The sequence below is a fragment of the Acanthaster planci genome, linkage group LG01 (genome assembly GCF_054643075.1).
Source record: "Acanthaster planci isolate LZ-2023a linkage group LG01, COTS_SCS, whole genome shotgun sequence".
Taxonomy (NCBI): domain Eukaryota; kingdom Metazoa; phylum Echinodermata; class Asteroidea; order Valvatida; family Acanthasteridae; genus Acanthaster; species Acanthaster planci.
In genome coordinates, this window is record NC_141777.1 from 18,962,768 (window position 1) to 18,977,155 (window position 14,388).

Below are 14,388 nucleotides of genomic sequence, written 5' to 3' on the forward strand. Positions count from 1 at the left end.
AAATTTAGCCCCACCTAAAAAATCCCATAAACACCACAATGTCAAATCTTTGTGTTCCTTTCACCACCTGCCCCCCTTATATTTGATCCTGGGCCCACCCTTGACTAGAAAAAATATTTGTCTAGTGCTTTTTCTAGTCACGGGCAGGCCCAGGATCAAATATAAGGGGACAGAGGGGTACAAATTATTAAAGTTTCCTGTCTCTAATAATTTTTATGCTAAAAAGAAAAGAATACTTTGGGAATGCCTCAAGTGAAAAAAGGCCTTCCTGCTTGGATTGTATATCCCAACGGTACCTTTGTGGATGGGGGAGGTCAAACACGGGCCTCCCTCGGCACAATTTTTATCCAAATACGAAAGGCAATTTTGTTTTTAGCTGTTTCATTTCTGTTCCCACCGAAAGCGCGTGAAAAAGTCCCAAAATTTAACCTCGCCATTCAGAAAGCCATAGACAGTTACACAAAGAAATTTCCAAAGGTTTGTCCCCCTCCATTTGGCTCTTGATCCTCCCATGCACAGCGGGGAGGGGGGGGCTGGCCGGGGTGGGGAACTGCAGGAATTTATTGAGGGCGCTGTTCCGAAGAGCCAGTGGCCGTGTCATGAGAAATGGGTGAAGAAAACATCTCGGTGACGAACATCGGAACTGTTATTATCCCGAAGTTGAGAAGAGAAAATGACCACTTGTTTGAAGAATTGAAGGAGGTAGGCCCTAGTGTTTCAGTTTCTAAGCGTAACACTAACATGCCCTTGAGGTCTTGTATTTGGCTGAACTTTGATAGTAGGTGGCCTACACGTACGTACAGTTCAGGACTCCATGTACCATTTTACTATACTGTTTTGTTTGGGTTGCTTCAGATTATTTTTAACTCTTTTAACTGTATACTATTACTAGCGAAGAAACCAACCACGGATAAACTGTAAGTACACCCACTAGATTTTCATCATTCCAGTGGACCTCCATTCCAGCAACCATGGCAATCATTCATTTGGGCCTACCACTCACTGCCAGAGCAGTACCACTATCAGTACCGGTACTTTACATGGTGATGCTTTCATTAAATGTACTGTATGATCCCAGCTGGGAACTCATCGCAAGGACATACATGTAAGCCATGGATATTCATCAGGATCATTAATTTCAAAATTATTCAGACACATTCTGTGCTTTGTTTGAGCCTTGTTTTATCTGGAGATGTGGAAATGAACCCAGGACCTTCATGTAAGAATGTGACAAAACCCAGTATAAATTGTGGAGAATGTTTCAAATGGACTAAAAACTTCCACCTGTATGTGAGGAATGCAACTCATTCATACACATCAAGTGTGCAGGAATGTCATATGCAGAGTACTTAAGAAACAACACCAACCCCTTTTCACCACACTTACGGCTTTGCCCCAAATGCTGTGGGCCTTGTGGAATCTGCCATGGAAATGTTTTGAAGGACCATAAAGCTGTGCAGTGTGATCGCTGTGAGTTGTGGATACATACCAACTCTGGGACACTCATGATCTGAGTTATGAATCATTGATGAATTTGTCATGCTTGTGGGCTTGTCCTGCGTGTGATATCTCAACTTCTTTGACTCATTTTTTCAACAACTCAGCCATTCCCAGTTCCCAGTTTCCCACATCAAATTTATTTCGTCTGTGTGATGCACGCTGAAATGGAATTTTTCCAATGATACTGAAACTCGCCAGAAAAAAGAAAAAACCTGTGTCAACTTCACCAGCAAAGAAAAAAGACAATTTCAAATGCAGCCTCATCAATAACCAAAGCAAAAGGAAAGGCAGCAGATGTCCTCTAGAAGATCTACATGTAGATGAAATTCACAAGCCAGAAGTAATCTGCAGCACTGAGTCTTGGCTTGATCCTTTCATCAGTAGCAACGAGATCTTCCCTCCACGTTTTAGTGTCTTCCAAAAAGATCATGTGACACTCACTCCTGGCATGTCTGGGATAGGGGTCTTTCCAAGCTACCAAGGGTGATCTTATAACAACACAAATGACAAATCTTGAAGCCGACTGCAAATGTACCTGGACTGAAACTGAGATCAAAGGGAGAAAACGTATAATTATAGGAAGTTACATGTACAGGTAGGAACATTTTCCCGAACTTCTGATGATCAGCAGGGAGAAAAGATTGATGAACTAAACCGTAACGTGGCATTATCAAAGCTTGGCGACTAAATCAACACGCAATAATTAATAATTATTTGCAATAAGGCCAACAAGACGGGGATTCAACAATCGCTTCAGGATTTCAGAGAGGAATATATGAATGCAACCAACGGTCAGTCAGTCAATACCAACTGGAATATGATCAGTACCAAGATTACTGACATTATGAACAAATGGTCATACTAATAACCGTCAACGCAGCGTCAGCACCTCTAAAAAACAGTTAAAAAAAAAGCAGTACTCAACCTTAAACTGTTTGCCAAAAGGTTATTTTGCTAAACCTCAAAAGGTTAGACATGTTAGACTCTAGGAAAATTGCCATTTTAATTTTGCCAAAATCGCCTCCTTTTAACCAGATCAGAAATCAGCTGCCATGTTGCCTCTCTGGGGCAGCTGGGACTATACTATTACGTCATAGGGGTGGGCAGCAGAAGGCAGTCATTACACAGACACAGATCATGTCTTCGGATGGCGAATCCCCTCCCACACCCTTTCCCCAAACCGACATAGTTTTATTTCTTTAAAATTACTGTAATGCCTAAAACAAAAAAATCAGTTCTTCTTGCAGCCTCTAACAATGCTTTTACCTTTAAAGTTACTATATTTTAATTTTCTTAAGACTGAATAAGCCCCAATTGTCCCTTTTCATATATTAATGTTCATTAACTGTGAAAACCAATGATGTTGTTTCTGCTATTCATTTTTACTCTTTTGTATGGACAAGGCAACTATCAGCTTGCCCCATGGGTACCAGGAAGATTCAAAACACACCCTCAAGTATGGGCAACAAAACCCGATCTGGAAAAAAGCAACTTCACAAATTTCTTTCTTGGCTCAGAAAAACATGCAGTTTGTAACCTCACCTGATGGGAAATTAAATGCACTGAAACCCCCTTCACTGCCAAGAAACCAGGTCATCGTAAACGAATTCAAACAGCAAAGACTGTAACATTCAATTCCTAGGATACAGGTTCTGTGTGTTCAGAAGATTTAATCAATTTTGGACGAAATCACAAGAACTCGCAGTGGGCAGAATATTTCTCATTTATTTGTAACTGCTTTTAACAACTTTGAATCGCATATTTTCCCAGGTGATAACCTGTATGCCATCAGAGAGAAATGCAGTGTCGTAAAAAGTGCAGTTCAACAGAAAAAATGTGATTGAAAATAAAAGAATTATTTGCACTGGTCTGGACCCCGCCAGTATAAAACTGTGGGTTCCAATTTACCAACAATCAACAAAGGGAAAACCACTCAAAATGAACCATTAAAGCATAGACGGGTAACTTGCCTCACCGCAGAAGACTGCTTAACTTATTTATTTCAATTTCAATGGTCAATTCCAAATGTATAGATCAATGCAAGTGGGTTTTAGTTCAAACCCCAGCCCTAATGTTGGCGATGCCCTCCCCACGAAACAGTTCTGTGAAAGAGCAGAAATACATGTACATGTACCCTGGCCACATGCACAAGAACATACAAACCTAGAGCAAAAAGGAATGGCTGGAACGGGTTGACCCAAGTCTTCGATAAACAAATCCAAAACTTACATACAGAACGAAAAGTTAAACGAGAATATTCCATGCCTCTAGAGGTTCCCGTCTCTGTCCCGGTCAGAAAGGTCCCTACGGAAATTTCCCACACCCTTGGTCACCATGTTCACTATATACATAAAAAACCTTGCGTGGGGAGGGAAGTGCATCAAGCCGTATAATCCCTGCTTCAGTTTTAAAATTACTTACTGAAGGTTCAACCTTTTAAAATAAAAGAACATGATTGAAATCTACAAATTACTACTCACGATACAATCCAAACCAACCATCTACAGCTACCGGTGCCAGGCCCTCTTGTCATGTTCATGGCATTACTTGCATACCCACACCTTAATGGTACAGTCCAAGCTCCATGAGAAGGCAAGGTGGTGGTGATGAACAGCTGCACTGCCAGATATCACTTTTTTCATGTGAAAAAACTCCATTTTGTAAATTGATTTGTGACCATCAACTACTAGAAAGTCTCTTTCAGCTTGAGTGTTTTATTTCCATGCTTCTTTTGTTGATTGAACTTGTATTTCTGAGGAATTGACACTGTGTTAATATTGCTGTCAGCAACAGGAATTTCATCTGTGATTACATGCAAAAAGCTGAAATTCTGAATGGTCAATTCAAAAGTGTGTTTACTCAGGAAAATCCCACTAATTCGCTACCAGATCTGGGTACGAGCCCGTATGATTCTATTGGTTATCTTGTCAGTTCAACAAAGGGAGTCACGGACCAACTTCTGAAAATCAACCCATCAAAGTCTCAAGGCCCAGATGGGATACCCCCTGGTTTTTGAAGACTTCCGCTGATCGGCTGGCACCAATCCGAAAGACCTGTTCCAACTTTCTGTCAACTTGGGTCAAGTGCCAAAGGCTTGGAAGGAGGCTAACATCTCTGCTCTCTTTTAAATGGGCAACAGACTCGAAGCAGCCAACTACCGACCAGTTTCTTTGACCCCAGTCATCTCAAAGCTTCTTGAGCACATAATACACAGTCATATTATGAAGCACTGCATTTTGATAAACTTCATATTCTGACTGATTGTTAACATGGCTTTCAAGCTAAAAGGTCAACAGAAACTCAGCTTATTCTCACAATCCATGACATCACTAAAGCTTTAGATGAGAACAAACAGTCGATGTTGCTACATGTACATGTATATGAGATTTCACAAAAGCATTCAACAAAGTCCCTCATTGTAGATTAATCCACAGACTCAAGTATTATGGAATTAGAGGGTCGCTTGCTACATGTATGGATCGAGAGCTTTCTGATGGGTAGAACTCAACAGGTAGTGGTAAACGGCACAACTTCATCATCAGTCAGGGGCACTTCAGGGGCGTGACAGGGGGAGTCCTTGGTCTATTACCATTTCTATTAACCATTTCATAAACGACTTACCAGGAAAAATCACATCGAACGTTAGACTAATTGCAGACAATTGCTTTCTGTATACACCCATCAAATCAGCTGAAGACACAACCATACTTCAAGATGATGTTAAAGAGCTTGGCAACTGGCAAGACACATGGCTTATGCACTTGAATGTCCATCTCGTCCAGAACCTCAAAACTTAACATCTACACCTTTTGTGGATAAGAATTGGCATCTGTTGATTCACATCCTGACTTGGGAGTCTTGATATTTGACACACTCAATTGGGATGCTCAGACTTCAGCAGCCCCTAAGAAGGCTCAACAATACAGAGAGTAATCAGACGCGATCTAAGCAACTGTTCCTTGGAGGTGAAATCAGCAGCCTATACAAGCTGTCCTAGAGTATGGGACTGCGGCTTGGGACCCACATAAAAAGAAAAACATCAAGACACTAGAAAGAATACAGAGACAAGCAGCTCCTTGGATACACCGGGAAGAGCCACTAAAATGGGAGTCCTTGGAAACGAGGAGGAAAATAAGAAAACTCAGCATAATTTACAAGATGGAAAATAATATGGCAGAAATACCACTCAACAACTACTTCCACAAAACTGGGAGGCAGTCAAGGCAACACCACAAACAGTTTCGTCAAATGCAATCCTCTAATCAAGCCATTGGAACAAGTAGTTTTTTTCCCACCGACTGTTAAGGGTTGGAATACGTTGCCTGCAGATATCATTTCTTGTACATGTACTTCACTGGAGACATTCAAAAATGGGTTAGCTAGGTTTTATCAAGAAGGATCCACGCAATGCACCGGCTGATGTGATGTGTTCTTACAGACATTTATTTACCGGTGGCCTTCATCATGTTAACATGGTTAATGATTTAATATGCGGCTGCTCTCTGAGCTCCGTAAACGTGTTCTAACAAGAGGAATATGGTGGAAAATGGGTTCTTGAAAATGCCAATGAAATTCATGATGTAATAAAAGATTGATGGCCTGGTTTTGAAAAATATTTTAACAGAAAAAATTCCATAGGCCCTATCATACTTTTTGGGACTTTTTTGAACCCAATGATTTAAAGGGGTCACAGTATTTCCAAATTTTGGTGGGCTAAAGATGTAAAGGGGGTTTAAGTAACTTAGGGGGACAGATTTAAAAGAAAGCAGTGGCTATACACATATATCATTTTGGAAGTTAAGACAGGTTTCTGTTTAATTTCATGCACCAGTTGGGTGCACAGGGACCAAACAGTTTACAATGAATGGATCTCACTTTATTTCCCTCTAAAAAGAAATCCTCCAGTGATATGAATCTACCAAAAGTGAAAAGAAAAACATGTATAAAAGTAAACATGCAATCTGATTGAAAAAATTAAGGAGGAAAAAAGAATAGACTCAATCTTAGCGCATCACGTTTGCCGACCAGCGTGCGTACCAATTTGGCTACCGCAGTGCCATGACGGTATTGGGAAATTAAAACCTTACATACATGTACATGTAGATTGACAGTGATAATTGTGCAATGCCATAACAATAGAATTTGAAAGTCGCCTTATAGTTGCCATAACAATAGCCTCTTTGTTAAAAGAAGGGGACCCCTCCAATTTCATGTGAAAAAAAAAGGAATTTTTCACATGTAAATACATGTACATGTACGTTTTGGTGGTCATGGCAGCTTCTAACCTGTAGTTTATCATGTAGAATGGTGCTCAAAATTATCCAAAATTTCTCTCCAAAGAAAGTGTGTTTAACAAAGATTCACCTCCCTTTCAATATCAAATGATTTGCAGGTCAGCATTTATACATTAGTCTGTAAACAAACACGGAACAATATACATACATGTACATACTACTCCTAGAAAAGTGGCCAGTGAGTGTGGACTTTTCTCTGCAATGCATGATGTACGTAAGCCTACAACATGCAAAAGGAAATTCCTAAATATTCTGAATTTAAATCTTCAGGCCAAACAAACGGAGCTGTCATGGCAGAGATACAAGGGACATCTGTTGAAGACAAAAGAACTCAAGGCAGCATCTGCGCAGACAAGATCAGTTGGAGTTAGTGATGTCGTGACAACTTTGCCAACCTCCTCACGGAAATTGTAACTATCTTGGATTTAGTTTAGTTAAGTTTATTTTCATGCAAATTTTTAACTCTTCTAAAATCTAAAATTGGGTGTCCCTTTTTAATTCCATGGTTCTCATAATTTTTTACCTTGAGGGAGGGTCAGGAAAATTGGGGCTAAAAAAATTGCTATTTCCCCAGAAATTCTTGATAGTAATTTTTTTCAATTTTTGTCCCTGGGAAGTAAATTCCATATAGGTCAGTGGCATAACAAGTTTTTTTTTTCCCTCAGTTGAAGCCAAAAATAAGGTTCAGTTGGAAATGAGAAGCAGTGTTAGAATTAACTTTGGATGCCCTGATCTGTTATTTATTACCTTCTTCAGCAAGGCACACCAGACCATAACATCTAGTGCGCTAGGGTTGAATAAACTACCATAATGGACCCTAGCCCCAGTGGCTATGCTAAATAAAAATCAGGGCATCTGTGCCAGGTGGTTGTATGTGGAGACATACATGTACATGTACATGTTTTTCCCAAAGGGTATAGAGGTTTTTCAAGTGATGTAACATGAAGGGCAAAGGCATTTCAAGAAGCGTATCATGTCCTTGGAGGCTCATGCATTTTTTAATCTTGGTATTTCTATTGGTGATGTCATCTACAAAAGAATGTTGAGAGACTTCAAAGGCACACATGTTTCCGCACACATCTGCGTAGATTAAAGGCTGACCATCTAAAATCATGTGACTGAAAAGCCTCTATTCCAGTGACTTTTGAGAGATGTTTCCCATGAGCATCCCTGTAATGGTGTAGTCCTGAAGCGCATCGCCATTGTGAAGTAATGATGCCTGCCATTCCATTGCAAATTTCAGGGACAAGTTTCATCCACTTTTCACTGATATACAAGCTTGCAGTTCAGCCTTCCACCCTTCCTTTTTTTTTTGACAAATCTGCAAGATTATGTACATTGTGACCCCACACTTCTCAAGGCCCTACAACACTCCAGTGGCAGAGAGTCTGAAGAAATATTGTACTTGATAAAGTGTAGACATGCAGCTTTCTCTAAATGTACCAGTTTGCATTTAGTACATGTAGTCCATGCCAGTTGCTGGCAATTGCTATAGTTTTCAACCAAAAAAAAGAAAATCGTTGTTGGAAATCTCACACCAACTGACAGGCATCAGATCACGAGAACGATTAAGCAAGTTACTAATCGTCATATCATTGCAGGTTCAACCAGTTATATCCCCAAGTTGATGAAATCTACCACTTGGAGTTGTTACTGCTTGAGCTGAATCAACAACTGATGGTTGCCGAGGCGACCAGAGAAAAAGGAAAGATTTTAAATGCTCTCGAAAAAGGTAAATCAACTCAAACAGGCTGCTAGCTGACTTGTACATTTATACTTCCCAACCGAAGAAGCTTATGTAGCATGTGAATGGAGAACCAATCAGGGCTATCTGATGTTGCCATTAGCGTCAAATAAAACTGTTATAAATTTGCATGAAGTAATACCAGTTTTAATTCTAAGCTGTAGTTCTAATATGTGTGAGATGGACACATTCAAGGAAACCTCGCAGCAAAGTGATTATTGCATCTAACTCTTACTTCCCGAATAGCTGTATATGAGAAGAACAGGGCAGGGCCAGATGACACGGCCGACCATGCTTGTCTGCTGGGTGAGTGGTTTCAGCAGATGTCATGTGTGAAAAGTGTTAGTGATTCAGAGTTGCATCCAACAATGGCATCAAAGAGTGGTACGTAGACGTATATATCAGGGATGTGATTGGTCCAGATTTTTCTGGATTTCTGGAATTTCTGTGAGACTTTCCGCATTTCCGTATTGTCAATGCTTTCAATATGTAACACAAGGACTACAATATTTGGTGCGAAACTAAGCAAAAGACTTGCACAAGTTTAGGTGTATAGCATGCACTTTTGCGTTGTTACTCCCCTGGAAATGCGCCAGATACATAGGTAATAGTACACTGAACGGAGGGGGTATCATTGTTAAAACATATGGACCCAGGCCAGCAGTATGATCGTTGTGTGTATGTACATGTACTGTACGTACTGTACGTTCGCTGTGTGGATTTTGTGGATCACTGATAACTTTGTGTGTGTGTATTACACTTCTAGGTCTTTGATTGTCACCAATTATAGCTTACACGTATAATTGCAATTGAAGTGAATGAGGACAAGGGTTGTGTTGCAGTAAATGCTAAATTGTATCTCTCAAAGTGAGAACAGCTCTTGTGGTGGCTTACATGAATCTCCTCATGTAATCTAGATATGCCACGAATTGTAGGGAAGCTGCGGCCGACCCGACTTGCAAAACCCTCCGACGAATGTTTGATGGAGTTTTCATTTCCCCAACTCACACCCCTGATATATGGCATGGATATATGTGACCCACTCTGTGAAAATGAGTCTTAAGTCACTAGAGCCACTTAGGAGAACGAAGTCCTTTAGAATAATTTTGCACAGTGTAAGTCAATAGGACCCCACAGCATTTTTCACCATGGAGGATCCACTTTCATCAGGATGCCAAACTGATTGATACATCAAAACAAAAAAGCTCAAGTTGCTCTTTCCAATACAAACGAAAACTCAAAAAGTGGCTCTGGCAACTTAAGACACATTTTCACAGAGTGGGTCACATATGTTGGGCACGATCACCCGGTCGCTCTGCAAGACCGGTCGATCCTGTATGAAATTACCAACTCTACTTCCCTTTTTTGAAACGTCTTCCACATTCTTGAATTAGAAAGAAAATGCACTTGGCTGATGGTAGAATTATTAATAAATTGTGCAACTGATCATGCAAAGATTAGGCACTCGTGCTGGTCACCTTCTCCTGTTCTACATTTATATTATATATATACATGTACATGCTGTAGATATAAAACGGAAACCTTTCCAAAAAAACTGAATTGGAATACGATGAGTTACTTTTGCAATGAGCCAGTTTGGTACTTCAAAAAGCCAAGGTCTTTTGGGAACAAAGCGTGTGCGTGAGTCTGCATGTGGCTAGGCAGCATTGATAGGACAGACTGTCGTGTGCACGTGTAGCTATGCCTGAATGGCCTGGTACTGGGCATGCACTGTTGGAATACCAAATTGGCTCATTAAGAAGGCTGGAAGTAGGAACAATGTGTATTTAGGAACCAGTTAAACAGAAATCCCATGGTCAATGGTCATGTCATGAATTGTGGATGTCAGAACTTCAGTAGACCTTGCCATTGACATGTCGCTTATTAATCCTTACAGTAAGAGAAATACTTTTTTTTTCATGTACCAAGTTCATTTAATTATATGTCAAGTTTGCCAAATCACATCCAAGCCAGGAGGATTTACTTGTATGTTGTGAAGCTGCTGCCACTGCAGTTCAAACAATTCTGAACTCTCTCACGTCCACCACTGTGCTGGAACTCAGAAGTACATTCAGAAGTTTTGTTCTGTGAATTTGAATGGCGTCATGTTCAAGTACCTAACAAAGTAATGGTGGCTAGCTTTTACTTTTGTCAATCTTGCAAAATCTCCCCAAGCTTTATGGTGGATTTTGGAGGATATGGCTTAGCATTCCACTTATAACAGTTGTGCTTTGTTGCAACAGTCCAAAACTTCCAAGTGGCTCTGTCAAATGTACACAACATCACCAATTATCTCTGTGTGATTGGATTATAGAAAGCTCTATCCAGAAAGACAGAGTGTTCTACTGGGCCAAGTATGAGACACCTTCAAGCCATATTGATGGTAATCAGACTTTGAGCTTTTCCACAAGACACTGTGGAATATGCATTCGCCTGTGTATAACAGCACCAAAGTAAGTGCCATATAAGGTATCTCTTCATTATTACATCATGTAGCATATGTGCTTGCCAGTTTCAACTTGAGTTCTCTGTGTCATGTATTTTTGGTCAGATTGTTAAACTAAGTGTCACAGACACTAAAACACAAAAATGTTAGAACTTGCCGAGATTTGGATGTTTTGGGGGTTTTTTGTTTTTGTTTCTCTGTGAGGAGACTGACCGTAGCTTTTGACCTTTTAAAATAAAAACTCTTCCCTTTCCTACCAGCAGCATTTAACTCAAGCGTCTGACACCACGATTTGTGCATCCAATGAAAAGAGAAATATTGAAAGAATTTTCCTATTTCTCACTGCAGCGTACTTTATATTGTGTTGACCTTTCCTTGTAGGTTGTACCTTAAAATATGCCTCACCTGTTTCAGGGAGATATTTTTCACATAAGAAATTTATTTGTCAGTGACATTTGATTTTTTTTGTTTGCCCCCAAATGTTTCAATGATGGGTCTCCACAATGCAGCCCAGGGACTATGTCTGTGACCTCGGACATACCTCTGGAAGGCCTTCAGCTTGGATTCCAACGTTGCATCAGGGACGGCCAACTGGCTCACGACTTTGTCATCAGTACAGTATGGAGGCTCATAGAGGACCAGATTCTTCCTTTTGTATCAACGTAGTTAAGAGGGTGGTTTCAATTTGGCTTATCACAATGGCAGTGCTGGTGTAGTCATGGACATTAGTTTTTAAGAATTGGCTCAAACCACAAAAAGGTTGACAGACTTGTTCTTGTATGTGGATGAGCAAAACTGCAACACGTTTCTGCTATTACCCTAGGCCCATACTCACAATGGGTTTGTGCACATTGAAATGAAAACTGGTCACATGCTTCGCACACAGTGTGCAAGTGGAACCAGTGTGTGGAACCTTACATGTATATACGCCACAGTTGAAACATTTTTCCAAATGAGGCAATTCTCAGTTGATCATTATTTAACAAATTTATGAGTTAAATTGAATATTCTGGAAGTTGCAGAATGGATGCATTGAAATTTGTGGTGTGCAAAATCTTTCCCCATTTGAGAAAACTTCCAAAAAATTTCAGACAAGTGAGACTGAGATGGAATTTTTTGCTTTTGAAGTTTTTAAAGCATTTTGAGGGAACAAAAAACTACATAGTGAATAAAATTTGCATTTCATATTTGAAACATTTCAGAGCTTGATTGGTATTTTTCTTTACGTTTGTTCTTCAAATTGTACCCAAATTCCTTGTTTTTTTTGGCAATGGCAGAATTAAAGAAGTACAAAAATTTGTCCAATGTGATTCATTTGACAAATTCCAAAATGTGTTTATTAAGTTTTTTTATATCCACCGATGTCACACATTCACAGAATAAATATATATAAAACTGGAAGCTTAATTACATTCTAAGCAAGGGCTGGCTTTTTCAACATAAGCAGCTCAGAGATGAACGAAAAGGGCGTGCCCCACACCTCGTTTTGTAAGAAGATAAAACTGTGTCCAAATCTATTACTGGAATGTAATTTTGTGGAGACTATCCATGGGCGGAGCCAAGGGACCCATCCATTGGGGCCATGCCCCCACCCACCCCTTTCCAAAAGGAGCAAATGCTCTAATGCAAAGTGCTAACAAGTTTAAACCCATTTCAATTTCTGACAAGTTGCATTATGACGACAAAGCACTTTCGTACAAAGTTTTAAAAAATTGCACTAAATGAGCTTTTGATGAAAATAAAAATGCCTAAATATTTACACAGCATAATGCTCTTTCTTCAAATATGTTTAAAAATCTATGCAACTTTGTTCGTACATTTTGCATACTGGCATCTTGAATACATAAGTGCATTAATTTAACACGGTATTATTTCAATCACACTAGACTATATTCACAAAAAACATGATTCCTTAAAGACCAGAAAATGGTATGTCTCTTTCTGTTCTCCGTTTCAATGCTCAAAATGCATCTATGACATTTACTCCCTCCAATTTGACTTGATAATTTTCAAGAATCAATTACTTTTTGTGAACCTCTACTTAGACAGACATTTAACGTTTTTCAATGTAAAAGATTTGTGAAATGCAACAAATAACTTAATCAATACAATTTACTGATTTCAAAAACTTTGATCATACAGCAGTTGGGCACATGTCAACGTGATCAGCACACACGATTCATGTTAAACTTGTACTAGTCTTCAATGGGACAAGGCATAGAAGTTTTATGACCTCTGACCCTCCGGGGTCATTCAGGCAGTGACCCCGACCCTGGACGTCGTGCTGCGAGAGGCTTTGGTGCTTGTGGAATCCTGGGAGGCCAGCCCACTGCGGTTGGTCCCCACCCTCAGCCTGTGGAACTGCGGGGCCACGCTGGAATCGATGGAACTCGCTCGACGACTCTGGGTTGGGGAGACTGTGCCATCGCTCACGTCAGAGTACTCAAAGTTCTGTTTTTTCCAAAAAACCAAAATAATTACATCAGCAGTTTTTACAGCGTATTGTGTTTCCTAAGCAGTGTCTCGAAACTTGGAAGTTCACCACAGACAAAATTGAAGTTTCTAAAGCACATCTGCATGGTAAATCCTCTTAAGAAAATGAAACAGGTTCCACTGAAGTTTCACTGGACACTCCCGATGGCCCCGTTGAATAGCGGTATTCAAGCTGCCACAATGCTTACCGACATTAAAAGGGGCCACCGCAAATAACCAGTGATGGCATTATACATGTAGTTGTCACCAGAATTGTCTAAATTGTGTGCACAAAAATAAATATTCAAGAGGTTAGCCATTTCCAAGACTATTCCAAGAAAGCGCAGCCTACATTCCCCTGTAAGATCATGCATATTGTAAGAATCTGTAACCCTACTTTATGGTTTTGCAATGGAATTTGACTTGTGTGTATGCATATTCCTATGTATCTGGTGTGTTTTGTGTGCAATTTCACTGACAGTGCAGTAAGCACAGAATTCTACAAGAAACCATAACAAAATAGCTATAGCTTCCTTTTCTGAGCTGTCTCCCATTTGGAAATTAATCGCAAAGGTTTACAGTGCCAAAAGAACAGACAACTGGGAAGCTTATAAAAGCTGACCTCACAAACTTCAGAACCATTTGCAAAAAAGGAATTTAACTCCAATTCGAGTGTGAAGCAAATGACAATTAAGTGCCACAAATAATGAGGCAAATGTCCCAACTCCTACTTGTCAGCTACAAATCATTCCCAGCAGTGCAATAATGCGACATCTGACACCAACAATAAAATGTGCAAGACAGTAAGTGACCATTATTTCGAGGAGGGAGGGTTGATGGAATTAGGGGGTGCGGTCTGCCGGGGAATACCAACACAATTGTATTTTAATACAAAAAAATTCTGTGAGATGACTTGCATCACTAAAGGATGA

The 14,388-nt window shown here is 40.0% G+C and overlaps 2 protein-coding genes across 12 annotated transcripts in view; one reads left to right on the top strand and one right to left on the bottom strand.

Moving 5' to 3' along the window:
* The first annotated feature begins 575 nt into the window (after positions 1-575).
* On the top strand, positions 576-12,178 carry LOC110978163 (uncharacterized). 3 transcript variants are annotated; one of them, XM_022232938.2, is made up of 6 exons: positions 576-702; positions 7,065-7,204; positions 8,396-8,526; positions 8,785-8,922; positions 10,853-10,991; positions 11,494-12,178. In XM_022232938.2, exons 1-6 carry the CDS (start codon positions 607-609, stop codon positions 11,648-11,650), a joined length of 801 nt encoding a protein of 266 aa, XP_022088630.2. In that variant the 5' UTR covers positions 576-606; the 3' UTR covers positions 11,651-12,178. The 3 variants fall into 3 exon arrangements, with proteins under 3 accessions (XP_022088630.2, XP_086992513.1, XP_086992514.1); XM_087136387.1 differs by having other exon boundaries at positions 8,785-8,844; XM_087136388.1 differs by lacking the exon at positions 8,785-8,922.
* A 116-nt stretch (positions 12,179-12,294) lies between these two features.
* LOC110978161 (uncharacterized) overlaps positions 12,295-14,388 on the bottom strand; it is a 37,185-nt gene continuing 35,091 nt past the window's right edge. For all 9 annotated transcript variants that reach the window (XM_087136364.1, XM_087136380.1, XM_087136361.1 and 6 more), the window contains one exon: positions 12,295-13,435. In XM_087136364.1, coding sequence (XP_086992490.1) covers positions 13,238-13,435 — 198 coding nt within the window. In that variant the 3' untranslated portion in view covers positions 12,295-13,237. The remainder of the gene's footprint in view (positions 13,436-14,388) is intronic.